The 27,114-nt window shown below is 49.0% G+C and overlaps 1 protein-coding gene across 1 annotated transcript; it reads right to left on the bottom strand.

Annotated features, from left to right (window-relative positions):
- Positions 1–506: 506 nt before the first annotated feature.
- On the bottom strand, positions 507–10,256 carry TMEM151A (transmembrane protein 151A). Its single transcript, XM_048511566.1, has 2 exons — positions 9,959–10,256; positions 507–3,248 (listed from the first exon to the last, which is right to left on the bottom strand). The coding sequence occupies exons 1-2, from the start codon at positions 10,049–10,051 to the stop codon at positions 1,890–1,892; spliced, it is 1,452 nt and encodes a 483-aa protein (XP_048367523.1). The 5' UTR covers positions 10,052–10,256; the 3' UTR covers positions 507–1,889.
- Positions 10,257–27,114: the final 16,858 nt, after the last annotated feature.

Raw genomic sequence — 27,114 nt, 5'->3', positions numbered from 1 at the left:
CCTATAATTTTCAGTTTGGTCCTTTATCCCAGCTCCAGCAATGGCTCTGAATTGCAGACAACACGGGCCGTAAGCCTGGCCTTGTCTGTCTACCTGACACGTCTAAATTCTGCTCTAGAGGATTCCCTGCCCAGCCCAATGCTGCCTCATGGTCCACCGATCCTGCAGTAAGTGAATACGCAGTTAAAATCTACATTTGAAGCCAACAGCACTTTAAAGATCAACAAAGTTTCCAGAGTGTACACTTTTGAGAGTTAAAACTCCCTTCTTCAGCTACAAGCTGGAAAGGAAATCTCTGAGCCCTTATATCCCAGTCGGAAGGTAGAGGAGGAAGGGAAGAGGAGTTTGGCTTTATACCCTGTTTTTACTCATGTAAGGAGTCTCAAGGGGTCTTTCAAACTCCTTCCTTTCCTCTCCCCACAACTGACAACATGTGAGGTAGGTGGGACTGAGAGAGTTCGGAGAGAACTGTGACTAGCCCAAGGTCACCCAGCAGGCTTCATGTGGAGGAGCAGGAAACAAATCCGGTTCGCCAGATAAAACTCTGCCGCTCACATGGAGGAGTGGGGAATCGAACCCAGTTCTCCAGATTGGAATCTACCTGCTCTTAACCACTAAACCACCCTGGGAGGAATAAAGAGGGAGAAATAAGGGCTCCGGTATCTTCATTTCTACTTGTATATAATGAAAGGAGAATTGATTCTTGAAAGCTCATACCCTGGAAATCGTTTGCTCTGTAAAGGGCTACTGGACAAATTCTTCTACTGCAGAACAATAAAACAGGGGATCTCCAAACATTTCCTTGCTAGATTAGACCTGAAGGGTCGCCAAATTCAGAATGCTGTTCCTTGCTGTGGCCAACGTAAAAGCAGGCCACGGTACTGGAGACCACTCATATTGTCTGAACCAGCACCTGCCATTCAGAAACTTACTGCCCGTGTGTAGGCATGTTCCACTAAGCCACTGTAAGCCCAACAGCAGCAGACAAGGGGACCGCCTGGACCCATAACCTGTCTCTAACACGGATAAGTCAGATACTTCTGGGAAGTCCATGAGAAGCCATGAAGACTCCTTCTGTACTTTCCCACCACCATCTGGCGTTCACAGATCCCCTTCCCCTAAACAAAGAGGTCCATTTGTCTACCACAACAGCTAATAGCCACAGACGGATTTATCTTCCACGAGGCCACGCTCTAACGTTTACAACAGACAAAATTCGGGAGCAAGTTGGCGGGAAAAGAAGCCTTTGTTTTGAATTTAATTTATTCCCTGCCACAAAGAACAGACCCATAAGAAACGGGGTAAGTTTTTTGTCCTGCCCACACATCCTGTGGGTGAATTCCCCCGCCTGAATCTAAGGGGAGGGGGAGATCTTTTCTATACCCATGATGCAAATACAAATGCCAGTCCCTGGCACATTCTAGACCTCATGACAGAGGAGGAGCAGGCAGCGCCAGGCAAAAGTCTCAGAAAGATGCCCTCTGTTAGCAGGGGAGCACTCCCCATGATCAGAAACTACAGCTTCTACGCCGCACTTGGCTCCTTATACTTCCTCCCCAAGCTACTATCTCATTGGTCCTAAATGGTCCTATCCCCATTCAGACACCCACTTTCCACTCTCCGAGAAAACTCCATGCTCCTCTTTCACAAACCCAGGAATTGTGCAAAACAAGCGAACATTGGCTTTCTTTGCAAATGAACAAACAAAAAGTGTTTCTTTATCCTCGGAGCAGAATGTCAAGAAAAGGGGTTTGGCCCAAAAAAGCCCCCATTGCCTGGTTTACAGGCTCTCTGAGGGGAGGGGAAGGGGCTAAGGGGTTTCTCTGTTTCTTCCTTCCCATTCTTGGGGACCGAAGGGGGCTTTGCCTCAACTGTCCTCGACTCTAAGGTCACAGTGGAGTCCCTGACGACCTCCCTGCGGGGCCTGGCCTATGTCCGTTGCGGTGACACCCCTCCCCGCCATGCACGATCAGCACGGGGAAATACAAAGCATCTTGATAGCAGGGGGGGCTCTCCAGCGGCTCGGTCTCGATGCTGCTCCCCACGTGGCTCCCACTCAAGCTGCGGAGGACCCCCCCGCACCGCCGTGCCCCGCCCAGCGAGAAGCGGCTGCAGCTGAAAGGGAGGCGGGCGTAGAGCGCGCGGGTGTTCCTCGAAGGCAGGGAGTTGCTGCTCACAGTCCGGCGGCAGCGCTGGCAGCTGCGCAGGTAGGCCGCGCCCGCAACCACGGTGGAGTCCATGAGCATGGCTTCCGAGTAGCTAGGCACCAGCTGCTGATTGGAACAGATGTGCCACTCCAGCTCGGTCATGTCCACGGTGTTGACGCGCGAGATGCGGCGCCCGTAACCCCCGGTGGCATCCAGTGGGCTGGGCCCGTCATCTGCCCCAAAGAGTTTCTCCACATGGTAGTGCACGTTGGCCGTGCGGTATTCGGACAGGACTCGCAACGGCCAGGAGAGAAGCAGGAAAGAGGCCAGCCAGAAGACCCAGCGCCGGGTGTACCATGGGGGGCGCCCTGGATCGGGGAAGACCAGCATGTTCTCCTTAAAGTCCACGTTCTTGAGATGCATCCCTTCACGAGCTTCCATGTAGTCATCCAAACCCTCGTTCTCACCAAAGAAGCGGGCCCGCTGGGTCAAGTAAGCCGCCTCCGCCTCCCCAGTGGCGAAGCTGAAACACTTGGTGAACCGCAACTTGGTGACAGGGTAATCTGAGAGTCCCAGCAGCTCCTTGGACACATCCTTCACGCCGTGCCCAGAGTAGTCAAACTCCGTTTCAGACACGTGCGTATTGACTCGCTCGTGGTAGACCTGGGTGGTGGTGTATGCATCCCCGTTGCGGTAGCGGGTCACCTGCCGGGTGCGGCGGATATAGTGATAGCTAATGGCCTTCCACCAGATACATGGCGTGGCCTGTTGCATGCGCTGCACCTTCTCGTACACGCTGGCCGTGTCCACACGGTACTGCATCTGCCCCTTGGCGAATCGGTGCCAACACTCCACCAGGTAGACTACGTACAACATCCCTAAGAACGCCAGTGGGATATAGATATAGCCGTTGGAGCACGGACTGTCATGGTAGGTGATGGCAGCACCCCGGTAGTTGTCATAGTTCCTGCGGGTCACCGTTGAGAGGCGGCACCAGGTCATGACGCCAAAGCAGCCGTACATCAGCAAGGTGAGGACGAGGCATTTCCAGTGGGACTCCCGGCAAAGAGAACTGCTCAAAGACTGCTTCAGGGGTCGTTGCTGCTCATCCCGGGGAAAGTGGGTTGGGAGGGAAGGGGAAGAGAGAGGAAAAGGAAGAGAAAAAGGAAGAGAAGAATGACGACATGCTACAGAGCTATGCTCAGGATCAAGACTCTTTGGGAATATTCCCAGTCCCTTCCCCCCATGTTCAATGCTCCATTAGGAACTCTTCTATCTCTTTTTCTCCTTTTCCTTTATCTTCTTGCCTATTTTTTCTTCTTTACACTATTTTTATGAGTTTAGCTTAATATAACCTACAGCCTTCTCTGATTCTTTCTAATATCCTCTCTTCTTCATTTTCATCTTTATTTCTCATATTTCATTAGATACCTTTCTTATATCCTCTCTTCTTTTTCATTTTCATCTTTATTTCTCATACTTCATTAGATACCTTCCTTATATCCTCTCTTCTTTTTCATTTTCTTCCTTATTTCTCATATTTCATTAAATGCCTTCTGATTTGACACTTAATACTCAATACGGTTTATTTTGTCTTTTATTCTTTGTAACAATCATGGTTTTAAAAATCATATTATTGTATTAAAGTTCATTATGGTTCAATAAAATAATTTTTTTTAAAAAAGAAAGGATTCAAGTTTTTAGCCCTCTTCATTACCAATAGATAAATTAACGAAACTGGCTGCCTCCTACCCAATTGTACAGGCATGCGGAGGCGTAGCTCTAAGGGGATGGGGACACGATGCACCGGGGGCGCGCCCCTGTGGGGGCGTGGTGAGAGTGTTCCGGGGACATTCCGGGGCGAGGGCATTCTGGGGGGGGGGCGGAGGACACGCTGGGCGCTTTTCCTCTTTGCTTCGCCTCTAAATGCATGCACATTTTTTTTAATCCTATTTTTCTCTCCCACTGAGACTCAAAAGCAGCTTTTAGAGCATTGTTCTCCCCTTCTCCATTTTCCCCACAACAACAGCTCTATGAGGAAGGCCAGGCTGAAAGTTTGTGATGGGACCAAGGTCACGCAGCGAGCACCTATGATAGAAAAGGGGGATTCAAACCCAAGTCACCCAGGGTCTTGGTCCATTGCTGCATTCCACTACACCACGCTGGCTCTCCAGGGTTCAAATAAAGAGATACCCTGTTGGAGCTTTCAGGGGACCCAGCCAACAAGCACAAAGGAGCCCCAATGCCCAACGGCCAGTTGGCACTCGGGATTTAATTCGCTTAAAACTGTCTGATAAATTAAATAGCTTGATTTTGAACAAATTAGATGGCTCGCACGTGGACCGTAAAGCCGATGGGGAACTTGCAAACTGCTTTACCGCCGCAAAATTTCTGGGCACAGCAACACCCAGGTCACTCGCCGACACGAACTGTTTGTTCCGGCCAAGATCTAGCCACGCTCCTTGCGAACGGATTACTTAACAAGGTGTGCAAAGGACGAGTTCCTAGAGGATGGTGTGCCGTGTCCATTAGCAGGGGCCAAGGGGAGTTTCTTCCACTTTAAACCAGTCCTCTCTCTTTCAAATCCCCCTGCCCTGCCCCGGCCATCCCTGGCTATAAAAGCTTGGCTGAAGCCTCTGGGAAAAGTGCCAACAGCAAAGAGCTTTTAGGAATGCCCCCGCAGAGGGTGGCAGGGTGGAGCTCACGCAAACCTTCCATTTGCACTAATGCATTCGCGGAATGGGGCGTTACAGGACCAAAGAAGAAAAACATCAGAAATGGATTCAGGGTAGAAGGGAAAGCCCTGGATGTTAAGTTTACTCCAATAACCAGAGATGGGTGGGGAGAAGTCAGGAACTTTGACCCCTACTGTGAACTGTCTCCTTCCCAGAGACGGTGTCTGGGCCCAGGAATCGTGCTTATCCCCTCTAACCAGAAGAGGAAGAAGAAAAAGAAGAAGAAGCAGGAGGAGGAGGAGGAGGAGGAGGAGGCTTACAAGTTCCTTTCCCTTCACCCAGCTGGCATGTGTTGGGAGTGCACAAGCTAATCTGGTTCATCAGATAAGCCTCCACAGCTCCAGTGGCAGAGTGGGGAATCAAACCCGGTTCTCCAGATTAGAGTGCACCTGCTCTTAACCACTACACCACCCTGGCTCTTCCCCTTAGACCTCTCTCCTTTTGAAATACAAGCATCCCCAAAGCATATGGAGTAGAATGAAAGAATGAACGAGACTGCATGTTTTCCTGCTGTTCTTGAGTAACTGCAGGTCTTTTGGGTTACAAGGAGCAGAGGATATAAGAGGCTGAAATGGCCTCGGGTTTCTTTCAACCCCAGTAACGTTTCCATCGGATGTTAACCCCTGCTCTAGAAAAACTATCTCTTCCCTCTCCTAAATCAAAGACCAAGTGCGAATCCTGGCTCCGAAGCCCTTGGCGCTAATCAATAACCTTGCTGTCAGCAATCAAACTCAGGAGTCAAAGCTCACATGACTTCACCATCCCCCAACTAAGAAATTATGATGCTTCCCAAAGTGAATGCACACACCCACAGCCAGGATTTCACTTCCTATTCATTTTCAAGCACTGATGCCCTCTATTACCCTCCACGGATCATATCACTTTCAAACGCCAAGCTGGACAAGCAAAACAGCCTTTGGGACCTCTGATCTGATTGCCTCCTACACTCCAAAACAGAGAGCGATACATTAAAAACTCCCTGCACTTAAAACAACTAGCATATCAGGGGAAAGATCAAAGTGGACTGCTAATTTTCTACATGCAGGGAGGGGGAAAGCATTCAAACTTATACCCCCTTCTACCACAGTCAGACGCAGCAAGGGCCAGGAATAGTTTTACTGTTGAGTTTGCTGACTGTATCAAGAAGCCCTGATCTCCATGGTCCAGGCTAGCCCGGACTCTTCTGATCTGGGAAGCTAAGCAGGGTCAGCCCCGGTTAGTACTTGGATGGGAGACCACTAAGGAAGCATACGGTGGCTACACAGGCAAGCCACGGCAAACCACCTCTGCTTGTCTCTTGCCTTGAACATTGGGGTGGCCCTAATGCAAACAAAGAACAACAAAATTAAGTCAGCTAGCTGTCGACATGGCCCTGAAGACGCCAGCCTTAGATGTGGGTTAAATTAGGAGCAAAAATTACGAGGCCATGGCCACACAGCCCAGAAAACCCACAACAGCCTGTTGATTCCAGCCATGAAAGCCCTCGACAAAAGTAGTCAACACTTCTGTTTTAAAACTTAGCACCATCTTCTCACCTGAGTTACTTCGCTGGGTCACTAAAAAGAGCAAAGGATGTAGGAAATGGAAAGTAGGGGAGGAGGGAAAAGGCAGGAAAAACATATTCCTAATTACTAAATCGCTGAGAGTCAGCATGGTGTAGCGGGTCATGTCAAAACAGGATCTGGGAGGCCTGTGTTTGAACTGGCACTCTGCCACAGAAGCTCGCTAGATGACCGTGGTCAAGTATACTCAGCCTAACTTTCCCCGCAGGGCTGTTGTAAGGATAAAACGAAGAAGGGGAGAATGCTGTACCAGGGGTGGCCAACTTATGGGGCTCCAGATGTTCATGGACTACAATTCCCATCAGCCCCTGCTGATTGGCCATGCTGGTAGGGGCTGATGGGAATTGTAGTCCATGAACTTCTGGAGCCCCATAGGTTGGCCACCCCGACTGCCCTATTGAGGAAGAAAGCAGAGCATAAATACAGCAAATAAATAAATGCAGCAGTTAATGGAATCATCCGGCATTGCTGTTCCAGACACCAACTCAGAATCAAATTCTAATCGAGACAGCAGCATGACGTTATTTAAGGGCATGGGTGACCAGATGACAAATGTGTTTTCCCCAGCACTGAGACAGGAATGTCATGGCAGAAAATGTTGACCACCACACCAACACCTGAACTCAGCTCTGAGAAACCACACAAGTCAGTGTGTCACAGAACACAGCTAGGATTTATACCGAGTTTCTCCTCTGGAACTAGACAGATGGTCCGCTGGCAGTGGCGTACCTAGGCAAACTGGAGCGCTGGGCAAAACCTGAGTTTGATCCCCCCCCCCCGCGCCGCCATGGGCGGCCACCCTCCCACACCGTGACCAAACAATGATTTTTTCCACCAGGTCGTTTCAAAGTCACCATCACATTATAGAACATGCCCCAACTCACAAATCTGAACACAGCAATGGGCCATGGCACACAGCAGAAATAATTTTTTTGAAAACAATTTCAAAATGCTTTCAAAATGTTTTAATACTGCTACTGTATGAAAACATTTTATGGTGTTGTATCCAGTCCCCCCAATTGGGGGAAACAGCATTACTTTCAATGTTATTTAAACTGGGGACCCCAGATTCTCCCTTTAAGGTGGATTTAAAAGGAGAATCTGGGCTCCGTAGTCTAAACAAGTGATGCTGGAATCCACCCCCAAACAGCATCATTTTCAATGGTGTTCAACTAACGAGCCCAGATTCTCCTTTTAAATCCACCTTAAAGGGAGAATCTGGGGTCCCCAGTTCAAGCTGTATTAAGCATCTTTGTTTTGGGGTTGATTCTCCCCCACCCTGAAACAGCATCACTTTCAATGTTTAAACTGGGGACCTCAGACTCTCCCGTTAAATCCATGCCAATTTATTAGACATTGAGAGAATAAAAGAAAGAAAGAAAACAAGCATTGGCAGAAAGGGGGTGGATTTAAAAGGAAAATCTGGGGAAATTTAGGGGATGCCTGCTGTCAGGGATGCAATTATTAAGATAGCAGCACCAAAATTTCAGGGTATCTTCGTGAAACCCTACTGATGATAGCACCCAGGTTTGGTGAAGTTTGGTTCTGGGGGTCCAAAGTTATGGACTCTCAAAGGTGTAGCCCCCATCTCCTATTAGCTCCCATTGGAAACAATGGGGAATGGGGCACTTTCTTTTGGAGTCCATAACTTTGGACTCCCTAAACCAAAGCTCACCAAACCTGGGTGATATCATCAGGAGAGTCTCCTGAAAAATCCCTGAAATTTTGGTGCTGCTAGCCTAAAAACCGCACCCTCTGCAGGCCAAAACAGAAATACACTAAAAAATACAAAAAATCCCTGGCAGACCTGCAGTTTTAAGCCCCTACAGGGGCTACAAACAACTGCCCACTTTGCCCAATGTGAGGAACGCCTCTGTCCGTAAGCCTCAGGACTACAAGTAAGAGCCAAGGTAGGTTTGGATTAGGCCTGGGGAAATCCAGATCCAAACCCAATTGCTATGAAAAACCCACTGAGCCTTATTCTCAATAGCCCTACCTTGCAGGGCTGTTATGAGGATAAAATGGAAGACGCGAGAAGGATCATGCATGTTGTCCTGAACTCCCAAAAGGGAGACAACCGGAAGAACCAAAGCTTCGAGACGGTTTCTTTGACCTTAAAACACTCTGCAGGTGACAAATGTGTTACCTGCAGAGCATTTTAAGTTCAAAGAAACCTTCTTGAAGCTTTGGTTGTTCCAGTTTTGCCAGGCGCCAGTCTTAAAATGCCCGGCCTCAGCCCTGGGTACAGTGGAGCAATCGAGGCCCGAAACAGACCGAGAAGATCGGGGCCTCTACCCAAAGCCCAGAGAAGGATTTCCCTTAAGGTCCCCAGAAGATCCAAAGCAAGGTCCCTTCGAGGGAGGAAACAGCAAGTCTTTTCCAGACCCGCTCATAATCTCAAGACAAGCGCCTCCTGGAAATGCATCATTCCCAAAGATGGAAGGTGTGGGGCAGGGAGAAGGCTGTTTCCTCTATTCTGGAGCAAGCAGTCCTCCATTCCCAAACTAGAAGGGGGGGGGGGAGAGGGAGAAGCTCACTGCAGGTTGGCAATTGCGGGGGGGGGGGGGGTGGTTGGTGAGCCTGGGCTGAGCAAATCCTTTTCTTTCCTTCTCTTTTTTTCCAACCTGGGTGTAGGGCGGGGGGGATCGGCCAGTGTGGCAGGATTCCCCCCCTCTTCTCCCCCTGCCTTTGTCTCTCCTCTTCCTCCCCCCCCTCCCCCAAAAAAGCCTCGGGTTTGCCTCCCTTTCCCCGCCACCCGCTCCAAGCCCCCATCAGGAGTCGCTGCCACCCGCCGGAGAGGCGAGAAGGACGCGGTGGTGCAATGCAGAACTTGGCGCGGACGGTTCCCTCCCCCCCCCCCTCCCCAATACGCGCCGGTTGCAAAAACACAACACGGACCCAGGATGCCCCCCCTTTCCTGCAGACCGCCCCCCCAGCACCGGCCCCCACCGAGCTCCCCCCACCCCCCCCCACCACCAGGCAGCTCTGCAACGGGGTTCTCGGCGTTTTCACGCACCGGCCCCCGCTTAAGTCCGCGCACACAATCAATTCCAAGTCAATGCAAGATCCGGGGGGGGGGGGGGCTGTGGGCAGGCTCCTTCTCACGGGAGGGGGGCAGAAGCAGCCCCATCTGCCCCCCCTCCTCACCCTTGGCCAGAAACCCGGGTTTATTTTTAACCCCAGCGGGGCTATTAATAATGTACAAAGAGAGGCACGTGTGCTCTGCAGCAGAATCGCCGCCACCTCCCGGCTCTCCCCCGCCCGCCCGCCTCGCCCACCGAGGGGTGGGGTACGAGGGGGAAAGGGGGGGAGGAAGATCCCGGGCCTCCCCCCCCCGCCCCAGATCTGACCCTCTGCCCCCCACCCCAAGCCACTGTGTTGTTTTGTTTTGTCAAGCTGCTCCAGGAGTTTGGAGAGGGCGGAGGGGGCCTCGTCTCCGCCCAGGGCGCAGCGCAAAGGCGCCTCCCCACCCACCCCCCTCCAGCGCCCCCCCCCCGATCGGGGCCGGCCTCACCTCCTCCCTTGGGGGTCCCCCGGCCGGGGTGAGCGTGGGCAGCTCGCCCGCCCCCGGCTGCTGCGCCCCGTCGTCTTCCCCCACGCCGGGCATGGTGTACGCGTGGCGCCGCCAGCAGGCGCCCCGGCCGCATGTTAAGGGTGGGCCGGGGGCGCCTCGCACCGGCGCCCGCTCCCCCGCGCCCCGCAGCGCCGCATCGGGGCGGCCCCGCCGTGCCTGCCTGGCTGCTGCTGCGCCGCGCCCGCCCGCCCGCCCCGGACCCGCCGCTCGCCTCGCCGCCCGGCCGCTCCGCTCCGCGCCGGCTCCGCCCTCCGCCTGGAAGGCAGCCCGCAGCAGCCCGCCGCCGCCTTCCCTCCTCAGGGCCACCTCGCCGGCTCAGGGCCCGGTCGGGGCCCGGAGGCCGCCCCACACCCCCCACACCTATGTTTCACCCCGCTTTTCTCTTTCTTTCTTTAATGACTGGCTCATTCAGACGTGCCTTCCTTCCCCCGGCTGCAATTTGCACGTGTAAATGAGAGCCAGCGTGGTGTAGTGGTTAAGAGCAGGTGCACTCTGATCTGGGGGACCGGGTTTGGGTCCCTGCTCTGCCGATGAGCTGTGGAGCCTTATCTGGTGAGCCACATTAGCTTGGGCACTCCTTGCACTGGTCACAGCTCTTCGGAGCTCTCTCAACCCCACCCCACCAGGGTGTTTGCTGTGGGGGGAGAAGAGAAAGGAGATTGTCAGTCCCTTTGAGTCTCCTACAGGAGGGAAAGGAGGGGATATAAATCCAAACTCTTCTCTTCTAAATGAGCCACTGGACCCCAGCGTGGTGTAGCAGTTAAGAAGGAGAGTTTGGATTTACATCCCACCTTTCCTCTAAGGAGACTCAAGGTGGCCTACAAGCTCCTTTCCCTTCCTCTCCCCACATCAGACAGTTTGTGAGGTAGGTGAGGCTGATAGAGTTCTGAGAGAACTGTGACTAGCCCTGGGTCACCCAGCAGGCTTCAGTAGCCAGTACTGTGATGTGGCGGCCAAGAAAGCCAATGCGATTCTGGATTATATCAATAGGAGTATAATGTCTAGATCGAGGGATGTAACTGTGCCTCTCTATTCTGCCTTAGTTAGACCTGACCTGGAACGTTGTGTGCAGTTCTGGGCACTGCCATTCAAGAAGGATATTGGGGTTTCCAACCTCCAGGTGGTAGCTGGAGATGGCCTGGAATTGCAAGAGGTTTCCAGGCAAAAGAGATCAGTTTTCCTGGAGAAAATTTTGCAAACTGAAGTGCGTGGTATTATAACTTGCTGGGGTCCCTGCTCTCCACAACTCCCGCCCTTCACAGGCTCCACCCCCAAAATCTCCAGGTATTTCTCACACCAAAGCTGGCAACCCTCCATACACATGATCCTTGCAGTTAGTGCAGCACCAAGAACAGATAATGAATTGCCCATCACGAATCAAATACAAAGGATGGAATGTTTTCCTATCCTGTTGCACCCGAAGAGGAAAAAACGACATGTATCATAATCCAGCATCTGTGAAATCTCACAGATTCAAAGGTGCAACTATTTAAAGCATGGACAGAATACTGTACAAACGCCGACTTCTATAATAGAGGGGGAAAGATGGCATCTGACATGTTTGACTCTCCAGTTACCTACCTACCTACCTACCTACCTACCTACCTACCTACCTACCTACCTACCTATCTATCTATCTATCTATCTATCTATCTATCTATCTATCTATCTATCTATCTATCGATCTATCGATCTATCTATTTATTTTATTTTTTATTTATTATTTGATTTCGTATACCGCCCTATCCCCAAAGGGCTCAGGGCGGTGAACAATATAAAAGCATATATAAACATAAATATATAAAAGTTTAAAATTTTCATTCTAAAACAGTATCCCACGAACCCATATGCAACCCTCCCAAGAAGAGTGATGGGTCCCGATGATGTTAGGGACCCTATACAGCAGGGGGGAGGATGAAAGCAGGGCACCCTCGGCGGCTGGTCTCTCCGTAGGCCCGGTGGAACAATTCGGTCTTGCAGGCCCTACGGAACTCTCCAAGGTCCTGCAGAGCCCAGACAGCTGGTGGTAGAGTGTTCCACCAGGCAGGGGCCAGAGTCATAAAGGCCCTGGCTCGAGTGGAGGCCAGCCACATCATTGAGGGGCCAGGGATCTCCAGTAAATTGGCCTCTGCTGAGCGCAGAGGTCGACTCGGGACATATGGGGTAATGCGGTCCTGAAGGTACGAGGGTCCCAGGCCGCGTAAGGCCTTAAAGGTCAACACCAACACCTTGAAGATGATTCGGAACTCCACTGGGAGCCAATGCAGCTGGTGCAACACAGGCTGGATATGATCCCAGATGGCACTGCCTGTCTATCTATCTATCTGTTAGATTTTAAACCGCCCATCCTCGAAGGGCTCTGGGCAGCGTACAGCAGGCCTGCAACAACAATACATAATAACCTTAAACACAGCAGGCTAAAAACAACATTTTACACATAAAACTAAGGTAATTTAAAACAATTTACAAATCTATAACCAAATCTATAACCTTAACAGCATTTACACCTTTTTTTTCTGACTTGTCTTTGGTCAGCACTCTGTGACCCAAATATATACACCATGTCCTTAGAGGGTTGCCAACAAGCCTGGAGAAACAAATCCCATCAACAGAGGTTTTGAGGGAAGGCAGCATCGGATCGCCTGATCTTCGCAGCTGTTAGCAACTAAGCTGGTTGATACTTGGATGGGAAACCACTAAGGAAGGCTGCAAAGGAAGGCCATGGCAAACCACCTGTGCTTCTCACTCGCCTTCAGAGCCCCTTGCTGGGAAGTTATATGTTGGCAGCTAAGCAGGGTCAGAATTTTGATGGGAGGCCACCAGTGGTGGGATCCAAAAATTTTAGTAACAGGTTCCCATGGTGGTGGGATTCAAACTGTGGCGTAGCACCAATGGGGCTGGGCAGGGCACGACGTGGGCGTGGCCGGGCGTTCCTGGGCGGGGCTGTGGCAAGGACGCAGCCGCTGCGCCGGTCCTTGGGCGGGAAACCAATGCACGCAGGCGCAGGCTGCCACACACGCCAGTTCACCTCCTGCTAGATTGCTTCAAGTTCTGCGCGCTACTGCTGAGAGGAGGGGCGTAACTAAGGCAAAAATCGCATGGCAAAATCACCAATTAGTAACCCCCTCTCGGCACACACAAATAATGAGTAACCTACTCTTGGGAACCTGTGAGAACCTGCTGGATCCCACCTCTGGTTATAATATATGTGCTTCAGCCTCAAAGGTCTCGCTCACTGGCCAGCAGTGGTCAAAAGTCAACTACACCCACGTACAAAAAACAGTGCAATATAACCATAGCAGTTGCTGCAGCAACAACTCACTATGACTAAAATACATTATTTTCTGTACCTATGTGGTGGAAAACAGTTGACTTTTGACTGCTGAGGAAGGCCTTTGAGGCTGAAACGCTGATGGTGTTAGTCACTGGAAACTTGCATCAAGTATGCATGGTGGATTGTTCCAGCTTTAGTAAAGAAAACAGCTTGTATTCCAGATCTGACAGGTTTTCCATTTGCCCATTTGTGTACACCTTATAATAAAAAAATTGTTTGGGGGTGCTGTGTGGTTTCCGGGCTGTGTGGCCGTGTTCTAACAGCATTCTCTCCTGACTTTTCGCCTGCATCTGTGGCTGGCATCTTCAGAGGATCTGATGGTAGGAAAGAAAGTGGAGTATATATACCTGTATATATACCATCAGATCCTCTGAAGATGCCACTTTCCAAGGAAGTGTGTTCCACCGAGGAAGTTCTTCCTGTTGTTCAACCACAAACTCTTCTGATTTAATATCCGCCGCATTCCTTGCTAGCTGAGAGAGAAGAGTTCGGTGGCGTAGCAGGTTTAGAGCGCGTGTATCTAATCTGGAGGAACCGGGTTTGATTCCCCGTTCTGCCGCCTGAGCTGTGGAGGCTTATCTGGGGAATTCAGATTAGCCTGTGCATTCCCACACACGCCAACTGGGTGACCTTGGGCTAGTCATAGCTTCTCGGAGCTCTCTCAGCCCCACCCACCTCACAGGGTGTTTGTTGTGAGGGGGGAAGGGCAAGGAGATTGTAAGCCCCTTTGAGTCTCCTGCAGGAGAGAAAGGGGGGATATCAATCCAAACTCTTCTTCTTCTCCTTCTTTCTCTGGCAAAGGGGTGTGTGGTCTAGAGTGGGGCGGTTAATCATTTGCTTTCGATATTTGTACAGGAGTTTTGGCAGGTGCGAGGGCAGAGGTGGGATCCAGCAGGTTCTCACAGGTTCCCGAGAGTAGGTTACTAATTATTTGTGTGTGCCGAGAGGGGGTTACTAATTGGTGATTTTGCCACGTGATTTTTTGCCTTAGTTACGCCCCTCCTCTCAGCAGTAGCGCGCAGAACTTGAAGCAGTCTAGCAGGAGGTGCACCAGCGTGCGTGGCAGCCTGCGCCTGCATGCATTCATTTCCCACCCAAGGACCGGCTCAGCGGCTGCGTCCTTGCCACAGCCCCCCCCAGGAATGCCCCGCCCCCAGAATGCCCGGCCACGCCCCTGTTGTGCCCCGCCCAGCCCCATTGGCGCTACGCCTCAGTTTTGTGATAGATGAAAATGTTGCTTTTACATATGCCAAAGAGGTGTTACTTTTATAAAGTATACACGGGACAATGACAATGATTGCCTTATAAGTTATAAAAGAAGGTAGCTTTAGGTGTTTTCATAAGGTGTAAGATTATATTGAGTTATCTACACATACACATATTTTAGTGCACAATATATGGGATTTAGAAGTCACAAAGAATATACCCTTCACAGAATCACAAGATTTAGTAGGTTGACTCTGAATATAAAGTCCACGTATAGTATCTACTCTTGAATAAAGCCTGTTAAGTTGGATGGAATTCAAAGAGAGATGGGAGTATGATGCTTAGTATATTCCATTTGACCTGTGTATTTCTTATCATATCCCAATTAAAAGCACACCTGCTTTAAAATAATGAGCTAGCAGAAGAAAAAAGGTCAAGGGTTAGAGGGGAATAATAGGTGATGTGGTTATGTAGTAGTTTATAATCATGTTTGTATATTTGAATGCTTTTATATTGTAGCTAAATAATGAAACTTAAAGAATATGTTAATCACTCATGTTCAATATATGTATCTTAATGCTTCATGTGTAATGAATCCTGCTATAAATGTTATTCTCTCAGTTTAAAGTGTAAAATAGCTAAAACAGCTTGCTTCTCTAGATCCTAATCAGTAGGTGCTATTAAGCAGAAACTCCATTCAGAAGCTTCTTAAGGCCTCTAGCTCTTTTTCTAAGATGCTTCTGAAGCCTGGTTTCAATAGTCATAAACAGTAATAGAACATGAGTTCTTGTGCCAAACAGACACCTGCTGATAAGAGGGCCCCTAGCAAGCTTGGGATAGTGTCTTCAAAGCAGGGGAGTGGGTCAGGAAGACCTAGGTTCTTGTGCCAAGAGGTACCCGCTTATAGGCGGCTAAGATCCTGTGCCAAGGTAGAAGGCCTTTGGATGAAGGGGTAAAATATGATGGTGTCTTCACAGAAAGATAAGGGAACCAAAGACGTGGCAGGTGCATGGATATATATCATGAAGACACTAACGAAGGGTTGACAACTAAGAACCAAATATTAATTACAGGAAATGACCATATAGAGATGTATTAATTGGAGAAGATACCACCTGGTATATGACATAGTATGCCTAGATGAATTGTAATAGGCTATGGCCCTCATCTCCTAGCCAATGGAGAAGTGAGGGAGGGATTGGGTGGTCCTGAAAAAGTATTATAAACTGTTGTAGAACAAAGGAAGGGTGTGCCTACTACTGGGTGGACACCCGATCTTGCAAGACCGTAAACCAATAAAAGCTTTGTTACCTGCTTCACCAACTTTGTCCAGATTATTTTGAGGGTCCTTGGACCCACGTTTCTAACAGTTTGAATCCCACCACCATGGGAACCTGTTACTAAAATTTTTGGATCGCACCACTGGGCGGTGGGGGGGGGGGGAGTTCTGTCAACAAACGTCTGATGGCCTATTTTACCTGAACTGCTGTTTCTGAATAAAGACTTTTGCTAAAACAGAAGTGCTTCCTCTGAACAGTCCGGGGGGTCCTGACACCCGTCGGTCCTGGCCTGGCCTTCTGGGGCAAGAGAAAGCAACTCCACTCCATCCTCTATGTGTCAGTCCTTCACAAACAGGACGATGGCAGCCAGACCCCCCTGCGGTCGGAAATCAGACATTTAAGCACAGAACGGCATGTCAGGAGCGGGGAACCAGATTTGTTTCAAGACCTGTGTTCAAATGCTAGCTAAATGGGGAGAGCGCCAGATGCTCTGGAATGAACTGTGAGTTTGGCTTCCTGTTGGTAAATTAGGAGCATTAATGACCTCCCGCGCAGGGCTAAGAGCCATAAAGATGATGATAAAGCACTTGAGAGACCCACGTCTGCCTGGAGTTACAACCCCCAGGGCTCCCATCTTTCTGCTTTGTTTAGAGTTGTGTTTCCAGCACTGTTCAGTAGATGTCACTGGTGGGTTGCAAAACAGTCTGGAGGCCCTCAGGGATGGCATCCCAGGGCGTCTTGGAAGCTTCTTCCTGTAAACGAACGTTTTTACTAACAGCCTGAAGAAGAATTCTGGAGTCCAGAAAAGCTTGCACACTTTAAAGTGTTCTTTCTTTATTTATTTCATCAAACTTCTATGCCATAGGGCTTAGAGCGACTTACATTCACGATTAAAATACATTACATTAAAATACAAGATTGAAAATAAAATACATTAATAAAATACAAGATTGAAAATAAAATACATTAATAAAATGATACATTAAAATACATTTGGTGGGTCCTGTGTGTGTGTTAAGTGCCATCAGTTCATTTCTGACTTATGGCAACCCTGTGAGAGGCGGTGTGGTGTAGAAGAAGAAGAAGAGTTGGGTTTAAATCCCCCTTTCTCTCCTGTAAGGAGACTCAAAGGGGCTGACAATCTCCTTTTCCTCCCCCTCCCACAACAAGCACCCTGTGAGGTAGGTGGGGCTGAGAGAGCTCCGAAGAACTGTGACTAGCCCAAGATCACTCAGCTGGCGTGTGTTGGAGTGCACAAGCTAATCTGGTTCCCCAGATAAGCCTCCACAGCTCAAGCGGCAGAGCGGGGAATCAAACCCAGTTCTCCAGACTGGTATAGTGGTTAAGATATTGGACTAGGATTTGGGAAACCCAGATTCATAATCCCCACAATGCCATTGAAATTCATTGGGTAACCTTGGGTCAACCACCCACTCACAGCTTTGACCCTGGCAAGTATTTGGATGGGAGACCTACAAGGGAGGCCAGGGGTATGGTATAATGCAGAGGTGGGTGACACGATGGCAAACCACCTCTGAATGCCGGAAGTCAACTGCAACTTGATGGCAAAAAACAACAACAATGCCAAAAAAGGCTCTATTATTAACAGTTGTGTGGTTCTGTCTGACTTATTTATTTTGCATTACAGATGAACCTCGGTTTTCATTGCCTTCGGTTTTCATCCGTTTCGGTTTTCATTGGTTATTTCAGTGAAAAATTTGTCTCGGTTTTCATCGATTTGCCTCGGTTTTCATCGATTTGCAGTAAGGTGCAGGGGTTTGTAGAGAAAAATCACCCGGACAAAGCTGTTGCGGGCCGTGTCTGCAACTTGTTTAATGACAATGTCTTGCCCCATTTCAGACAAATCTGAAAGAGGCGTCAGAAACAGACCTCTTTGGACAGCTTTCTGGCGCGGCATTGGTCCACTGGCTCTGAAGCTGGTCCTACTGCTATTGTTTGTTACTGTTTTCAGCATTAAACGCTATGTTTATTCACCAAAAAACGTGTTTTTGGTATGTTTTTTGGAGTGCCTAGAACGGATTAATTGGATTTACATTGATTCGTCTGGAAAAGTTCGCCTCAGTTTTCACTGGTTTCAGTTTTCATCGATTCGCTTCAGACAGATTACCGACGAAAACCGAGGTTCCTCTGTACTTCATCGTCTCCAGGGTTCACCCTCAAAAAACCAGGAATTTCCCAACCCGGAACTGGCAGCGGCATTAGGTCTCAAACTGTGAAATAACACGGTAACACATTGCATGATTTTGTGCTGAACATTTAAGTGGGTAGAGGTGGAAGTCTGCCTGGTGGATTATTATTTATTATTATTATTTTATATAGCATTCTTAGTGCTTTGCAGATTAATGTAAGCAATTAAGTGGCCGCTGCCCCACGGAGCTGTCCATTTTGATGGAGATACAGCCCACAAAGGGAAAGGAAAGAGCGAAGAAGACAGGCTAAGGAAATGTATGTCTACATAGGAAATGACAAGTCTACATAGGAACCACCAAACGCAGCGCGCAGACACGTGTCAAAGAACACGAAAGGCACTGCAGACTATTTCAGCCAGAAAAATCAGCAATAGCAGAACACATGATAAACCAACCTGGACATAGAATATTATTTGAAAAAACAGAAATTCTGGACCACTCTGAAAGCCACTACGTCAGAGAAGCCATTGAAATCCATAAGCACATGGACAATTTTAACAGAAAGGAAGAAACTATGAAAATGAAAAGAACTTGGCTGCCAGTGTTGAAAAATACTAGAGTCAAGACAGTGTCTAACCAGCTCCACACAAACACAGGATGACCATAGACCAGTGATGGCGAACCTTTTCGAGACCGAGCGCCCAAATTGCAACCCCAAACCCCACTTATTTATCGCAAAGTGCCAACCCCTGCATTTTAACCTGAATGCTGAGGTTTTAGTTTAGGAAAAAACGGTTGGCTCCCTCTTTCTCTGCCCCACCTGCTCGAGCAGGAGCCAGCCTGCTCTAGCCTCCAGCAAGTCCCGCGCACACCGCTCTGTGCCTCTCTAGCATCTCTGCCTCTTCTGCACCCACCCACCCCCGGCAGCAGCCACCCGGAGCACAGGTACCAGGCCCGCCAGCCGAGTCCTCCCTGCTCACCGCAGTGCTCGCACGTCATGCTCAGTGGCCCAGGCCAGCCTAGATGTGTGTGTGTGATTTTCTGCCCCCCACATGATGAACTCTGTGTGCGCGTGCCCACAGAGAGGGCTCCGAGTGCCACCTCTGGCACCCGTGCCATAGGTTTGCCATCACTGTCATAGACAAAAGAAACAAAGGCCAGGATACTTCTATTCAGATGCTCCCACCAGTGACCTTGCTATCTCCATTGTTACTCCCATGCTATAGACTTCATTGTTACTCATACTTCTATTCAGATGCCCTCAAATATTGACCTGGTTGCCTTCTTTGGTACTCACAGACAATGTTTCTTCACCCACCCTGGACACTCCAACAAATATATATACTCCACTTGCTTTCCCAACATCAGATCCTCTGAAGATGCCAGCCACAGATGCAGGTGAAATGTCAGGAGAGAATGCTGCTAGAACACGGCCATACAGCCCGGAAACCACACAGCACCTAAGGAAATGTAGTTATGTACTGAAATCAGGATTGGAATTAAGTCTTTACATCTGTTGGGAACGAACATGCAGAGTTCAGGCTCTGTGGTTGGGGAGGTTTTACTCTGAGGTTTGGAGGGAGGTCAGAAGGCATAGGCTAGAAATTGTTTTAAATAAATTATAGTCTTGGTTTTGTGCTTCGAGCGCATTTTATTCTGTGTTTTATCTCTGTTGGTAAGCTCTGTAAGGAAAAAAAGTCAGCTAAGTATAGTGGTTAAGAGCGGTGGACACTCACCTGGAGAACCGGGTTTGATTCCCCGCTCCTCCACATGAAGCCTGCTGGGCGACCTTGCACCAGTCACAGTTCTCTCAGAACTCTCTCAGCCTTTTCGTTTAACAATATAACATGCATAGCCCAATCCGGGGGGGGGGGGGCTGGCATACTGCTGTCCCAGAGGAAATGTCCTTTTGGCTGGCCCAAGAGGCAAATGCACCAGCGGAGGGGCAACTTACCCAGGCGGCCGGACATCGCACAGCTCCACAGTTTGCTTGTTCCAGTTTAAAGCCATATAGCTTCCAGATCCTGCTTTTCCGGTGTTTGCCAGAAGCCGTTATTTTACTTTTCTGAAAGTTTGAATATTCTGTATAACAATTGTCATTGCCTGTAGAGGTTTCCAGGCAAGTGACATTTGGAGGAGGTTTGCCATTGCCTGCCTCCGCGTGGGCTGAGAGAGTTCAGAGAGAACTGTGACTGGCCCAAGTTCACAAGGCAGGCTTCATGTGGAGGGGTGGAGAATCAAACCAGTTCTCCAGATGAGAGTCCACAGCTCTTAACCACCACACCACGCTGGCTCTTCCACATACTAAACCTCTGTTAAAGAAGAAGAAGAAGTGTTTGGATTTATACCCCACCTTTCTACCCTGTAAGGAGACTTAAGGTGGTTTACAAGCTCCTTTCCCTTCCTCTCCTCACAACAGACACCTTGGGAGGTAGGTGGGGCTGAGAGAGTCCTGAGAGAACTGTAACTAGCCCAAGATCACCCAGTGTAACCCCCATGCTCAGAATGGGTTGACCCAGAAAGGGGTGGAGACTCAAAGCAGCAAGAGGCTGCAGAGCTCATGTAGTTTGGAGGAGACAAGGCTACCAGACTCGGACCTTGATTTCTATAAGCCCTTAACACCTTGTTGAGGTAACTGCAATGTTGTTGGGAACTAGTGGGAAGGTAGTTGTTTGTTTTTGCTATGTTGTAAATGTTGGAGTTTATTGTTTCAGGGGGTTTTTTTGTGTGGTTGTAATGGGTGAGAGTTCTCCTGGAAACCTTCATCATGTTGAATCCTGTTCACCAAGCCTTTGGAGTCTTCAGGAGCCAACCCACTTGCAGGAAGAATTGGACTTGGCAATATCAGAAGACTGTAACTAGAAGGATTTGAAATGAAACCTGAACAGGACCTTGAAGTGTGATGTTAAATGTTGATGTTTGATGTTATATGTTAAGAAAGTAAAACATTTTGGTTTTTTTAAATTTGTTGTTGCAAACTCATTCCAAGTTCTGCCCCACAGAACCCACAGGTAGAGGTTACAGCAGGAATGCAGGAGTGCAGAAACACACCAGGTTCACCAGATAAGCCTCTGCCACTCAGGTGGAGGAGTGGGGAATCAAACCCAGTTCTCCAGATTAGAATCCACCTGCTCTTAACCACTACACCACGCTGGAGCAGGACATATTCCCTCCAGGTTGTTTGCAACACTATGCTTTCCATCCCCAAACAACAGCAGTGTGATGCCTTCGTATTTGGGCCAACCAAAATATCTCAAAGCATACGTTTTAGAATTCCCCAGACCTCTGCATTGGCTGTGTGCTAAATACAAATGGAGTAGGTGGGAAAGGGGGAAATATTTCCAAGCACGCTGGAAGAATCCCAAAACCCGCAGTTTACAGCTTTCTTAGAATGTGGGCCAGGATGCCTTGTGAACAAGCAGGGAAATCCTAAACCGGTTTCCTCAGAAATACATTTTCTGGAGCACAGTCGGGCTTACTTCGCATGAAGCATGTTTCTTGAGCTTGCACTCGATGAAATTACATGCTGGCAGGTGCAAATCAGATTTCAAAACGCCCCAGAACTTTCTGGAATGAAAAAGCAAACATGGAAACAGAAACACCAGGGGGTTCATCCAGACCTCCCCCCAGGGCTTTTTGAAACACAGAGGTCCTGGGAAGGCTGAGAAGAGCAGAAAAATATGACGGTCCTTATGTTCGTGAAGAGGGAGAGTGAGGAGCTCTACGCATGGCAAGATTACTGTGATCCCAAGTAACATTCGCTGCATAACCTTTTCTTCGGGGCATGTTTGGTATTATTATCCACTGCCCATTTTCTCACATTTCTTGCTCTGTTTGCAACAGGTCACAATGTTACCGCCACAGGAAAATAAACAAAATATTTTCCTGAGTCAGGTTACCTGGTTACACTGGCTCCATGCCCGGACGCGGAGACTTGTGTGGTTCAGAAGCCTCCATAAGGCTCACAGAGAACGCTTATGTATGCTTGTGCCAATGATATATGGTTTCCCTCTTGTGTATGCCATTCTAGGATGTAATAAAAGCCCCTTTAGAGTTGAATTTATGATTTTCTTACTGTTTAGGATTTTAGTTTGACTAGGTTCTCCAGTTAGTTTAAGGTCCTGTTATTGTTAGGTTTAGGAAAGTCTTCGCCCATAAAGTATGCGAGTGCTTTTTATCCCTTTAAGGCGCTTTCCCCTAACGCTTAAGTTTAGAAACATGTTATTTTTTTGAAATTTGTGTCTGGGATGGCCAAAAGCAGTGGCCTGGAAAGGTTTGATATTAAGGGACAAGAAAGTTATTCTGGAATGCAGCTTTAGACCAACGCCTCAGCCTAATACCCTTTCGGACAAAGTACCCTGCTATGGACTCGGGCAAATCGGGAATTCCTTGTTGCCAGCACTCCAAAGGTCCCCAGCAGTTGGAAGGACGTAAGCGGCGGTGACCACCATTGACAATTTTGAACTTTTCTTTGTTGCAACAACGCGGAGGCAGGAGCCTTCAGGGTATTTACTTGGTAATGTGGAAACATTTGCCGCCTGATAAGGGAAATAGCTGGGTGCGCGTAGCAAGCTCCACCTCTGGATTTCCTTGGAATAGGCCTCATCTGCTCTCCTCGCTCCAGCACCATTAGGCCATGGATCCTCGCAGGAAGACAGCTGACAGTGGGATTTGGTAATCCCATTCAAAAGGTGTAACTGTATCTTGCTTTTGAATTGCTATTGGGTATTTTTCTCCTATTGCCATGTTTGTGGTGAGGGACTTGCCCCCTCTCCTTCCCTTTTCCCTGCCCCTTTGCCCCCTTTGAAGTTTGGGAATAAAAGGCTATTGGGTAATTGGCGCTGCGGGCAAGGGCGCGCTTTAATTTCCTGATCTGAGCTTGTGCACCATCACTTTGGGCAATAAAATCCTTTTTGCTTTTGAAGGAACGCCCGCATTTCCCTTATACTTCATTGCGATGTTGCTGAGCTGAAATAACTTGTTGTTACCTGAGCAGCAGCGGTAACAACAATTTACTGGTTTAAGGAGTCCATAACTTTGGACCCCCTGAACCAAAGCTCACCAAACCTGGGTGATAGCATCAGGAGAGTCTCGTGAAACATCCCTGAAATTTTGCGCCCTCTGTAGGCCAAAAAAGGGAAAACACTGAAAATACAAAAAATCCCACAAACGAACCTGCAGTTTTTGCACCCCCCACTAGGGGGCGCCTTGGGCAACTGCCCACCACTTTGGCCTTGAATCGGGGAGGAACGTCCCTAATTCCAAACTCCATTCCTAAATAAGGTGCCAGCCTGAGGCGGCGGGCGCAAGTAAAGGGGAAAACAGGTGAGGGGTGTCTCTAGGGGTATGGCAAAGAGCGTCATGGTTAAATGGGGATTTATCTCCAGTCCTGCAAACTATGGCTCTCCTGATGTTCATGGACTACAATTCCCATCAGCCCCTGCCAGCCCCATGCTGTGCTTGAGGGTGCTTGAGGATGTCAACCTCTAGGTCACCCTGGAGATCTCCTGGAATTATAACGGCAAAGGTTAGTTCCCATGGATAAAATGGCTGTTTTGGAAGACAGACTCTAGGACCTTATACCCCACTGAGTTCCCTCCCCTCCCTAAACCCCACCCTTCCCTAGGCTCCACCCCAAAATCTCTAGGAACTGGCAACTCTATGCTAGACTCCTCCTGAAGTACTAGCTTTCTGCTTACAGGGATTGTCTGTGGTCAGGAAAGGACAGAATACAAATACAATACAATAAAATGAATCAATTTTAGACACCAAAGAGTATTCAATGAGGTGTACCCCAGCCTGGAGCACTAAGCCGACTGCAACTGTATGCAGAGTTACTGTAGACTGAAATTAGTGGGTATAGGCTAGAGCAGGGGTAGGGAACCTTTAACACTCAAAGAGCCATTTGGACCCGTTTTCCATGGGAAAAGAAAACACTTGGAGCCGCAAATAATTTTTGACATTTAAAATAAAGATAACACTGTATATATTGGGTTTTTTTACCTTTTACTCCGCTCATTCTGAGAAGCGCAGGGATGCGCCCGCCCTGCAGCCTGCAGGGTGGGCAAGGATGTAGCCGGTGGCTCGGCCTCGCCAACTGCCGGGAAAGCGCTCGCCCCGCTCAAATGGGGCAGCCGAGAGGGGAAGTCACAGTGCGCTCCAGCCGGGCCGGGCGGACAATTGACAGGCGCTTCCGCCTCTGCTGCCTGCGGTGGGCGGGAGGCAGGATGAAGCCGTGGGCGGCTTTGGCCCCTCACCCGGGACTGCTAGCGCCCGCCTCAGCCAAACGGGCGGGCGGAAGAGGGGAACCCACTTGCACGGGTGCGGCCCAGCTGTGCCGCTGGCTGGTATTGCGTGTGCTCCGCTTCCTAGCTGGCCTGCAGGAAGCTGGCAAGGATTTTTGAAGCTGGCAGCTCCAGCCTCACCGTCCGGCCGGGGTGCCTCGGCCCCCGCCCCAATGGGCGGGCGAAAGTAGGGGAAGCTCCGCGCAAGCAGCCCAGCTGCCGGGCCGTGGGCAGTTGAGTGTAAGCCCTGGCTTTGCCTGCAGGGCGGGCAAGGGTGGGGCTGGCAGCTCGGCTCATGGAGCCGCAGTGCAAGGGCAGAAGAGCCGCATGCGGCTCTTGAGCCGCAGGTTCCCTACCCCTGGGCTAGAGCGACGTTGATTCCTCAGCCTGAGTCTCATATCAGAACATTGCATGTATAAATTGGGACTCGCGTTCCTCTTCAAAAGAGCCCTACGCAGACTTGGTTTCCAGAAGGCCGGCACCAGGCAGTTTGCCTGGAGCTGCTTAGCAGGCCATATGCTATCGATCGCACGTTCAAGACGTCCCGAAGAATTTTCTGTGCCTCTGCAGCGATTTCAGCAATAGTATGGTGGACGCGCAGATGCGCAGAATCAAGATTTTGGCTTTAAGCCAGGGAGGAGGGCTTAGGCCAGCTCCTGGAACAGATTTCAGCCAGACGACAGCTCTCGATGCACATCCGAAAAGTTTACCGAGGAGAAAAAAATTAATGAAGGGAAAAATATATAGATCTTCTAAATTTAACTCTGGTTCAGTGGCAGAGATCTGAAGGGTGCTGTCACACATCCGCTCATTAAACGGCAGAAGGAACAAGAGTGGAAGCATGACGTTGCAAATTTGTCTGGGATGGCAAAGACCCTGGGGTCAGATTCTAGTTTCAAACAAACTTGATGCTGTTTTCAGGACAACCTCGGTTGAATTGGAAGATGCTGAGATTAAAGCATCTCTCTCTCAACTATCTCAAAACTACCTTCCAATACCAGCCAAATTTGCCCTTTCTATTTTTTTAAAGATTTGAATTCCTTCATTTATACCCCACTTTGCTCCCCAATGGAGGTCCAAAGTGACACACAATGTTTTCTCCTTCTTCATCTAAGGCTGGCTTTGTAAAAAAAAAAAAAAAACCTCTTTGGGTTTCTAAGAAGTCACTTTCTTTGCACACATGAGGACTAGAAACTTAGCTACGGTATATACTGACTCACTCACTGAGTTTTACCAGTGAAGTTCTGATCCACCTTAGGGCGTGGTATTTCCAGTGATGGCCCCAATGGCGTATGAGGCCCCTGCTGGCTACATCTCACCTGTCTTTTGGGTGAAGGATAAAGATGTTCCTCTTCAACCAGATTTTTAGTGACATTTTGTTGGAATTTGAAACTATATTTATTCACTGCTTTATTCTAATCAAGTTCAAAATTGTTGGAATACTTTTTTGGGGGTGTCTTTGTTGGGTTTTGTCAACTATTTTAAAATTGCAATCCATGTTGTGTATGCTGTTTTATATAAAAGCAGTCTAAATATTTGTAAAACAAAAGATAGCTGACTAAGCCAGGTGGAGCTCTTAGCGGTATTTCCAGGTTGTATGGCCGGGTTCGAAATAGCTTAGCATTCTTCTCCTGATAGGATTCTGTGGAATTTTGTCAATCTTCAGAGGATCTGATGTTGGGAAAGCAGTGGAGAGAGACTTTGTTGAGTATTCAGGGTGAGAAAGAACCATTGCCTGTTGATCAAGTAAAGGGTGGATTAGCACGCTTTGTGACTTACATGTGTTGCGCGAAATATGGATCCACCACAGCCATATCTTCATTGTTACTCACATGCTAATGGTGGACCCCATTCAACACATGTAAATCTAGCTTGCTAATTGCACCCTTTACTTGTTAACAGACAATGGTTCTTTCCTCCACCCTGAATACTCCAACAGGTATATATATAATCTACTTGCTTTCCTACTATCAGATCCTCTGAAGATGCCAGCCACAGGTGCAGGCGAAACATCAGGAGAGAATGCTGCTAGAACACGGCCATACAGTCCGGAAACCGCACAGTACCCTAGTGATTCCGGCCGTGAATACAACAGATAGATACACTTTTGTGGCATTTCTGAACCCCACAGCATAGACACAATTTGTTCAGGCAACTGAGCTAAGAATTGGTTGTTGTGGGTTTCCCAGTGGACACAGCCCTTCCCCAATAGCAAGCTATTTAGTAATGCCAGGAAATGAATGCCAAGAAAGTCAATGGGGGAGCTGAGCAGCTGATGCCAATTTGGGAAGCCTGCATAAGCAAGACGGAGCAGTAGTCCTTTCCTGAAGTCTGTGCCTCAGCTCTCATTGTTTAGAGGTAGACTGCTACTGCCTGTGGAGGCTCGTGGCTAATCAAAAAGTAACACATTTGTATAATCTTTCATGGAAAAAAATTGTGCCCTGGAATAATCTTTCATGAACAAATTGTTTATGAAAGATTACACCAGAACACAAATGCGTTACTTTCGAATCAACCATGAGCCTCCACCGGCAGAGGCAGTCTACCGCTGAGGCTCAAACAGCACGAAAGGACGGCCGCTTCCATGCCCTGCTTCTGCCGGCTTCCCAGAGCGGCCTCAGCCGTCCTGACATTCCTTCCCCGGCATTCCCAAACAAGGTCCTCAGAATAGGTCTTTTCCCCTTATGCGCATGCGCTCCGGGTTGACACGACTTCCCGAAATGGAGAAGCTCTGCCCCTTTGGAACAGCTGCGACGACCCGGGGAAAATGGATACATCGAGAGCCAATCAGCGCCAAGAACACCGCAAAGCCGACCCCGCCGCTGCCAATGAGAAGCTCAGG

This window comes from Sphaerodactylus townsendi, linkage group LG01, assembly GCF_021028975.2.
Source record: "Sphaerodactylus townsendi isolate TG3544 linkage group LG01, MPM_Stown_v2.3, whole genome shotgun sequence".
Lineage (NCBI taxonomy): Eukaryota > Metazoa > Chordata > Lepidosauria > Squamata > Sphaerodactylidae > Sphaerodactylus > Sphaerodactylus townsendi.
Note: the sequence above shows the minus strand (reverse complement) of the source record. Positions and strands in the feature narration are given on the sequence as shown.

What these genes read in the sequence shown, in the direction of transcription:
- TMEM151A (XM_048511566.1), bottom strand. Translation starts at nt 10,051, where the DNA reads ATGCCCGGCGTGGGGGAAGACGACGGGGCGCAGCAGCCGGGGGCGGGC. An exon ending in GGGGACCCCCAAGGGAGGAG is followed by an intron (nt 3,249 to 9,958) that starts GTGAGGCCGGCC and finishes CGGGATGAGCAG; the next exon opens with CAACGACCCCTGAAGCAGTC.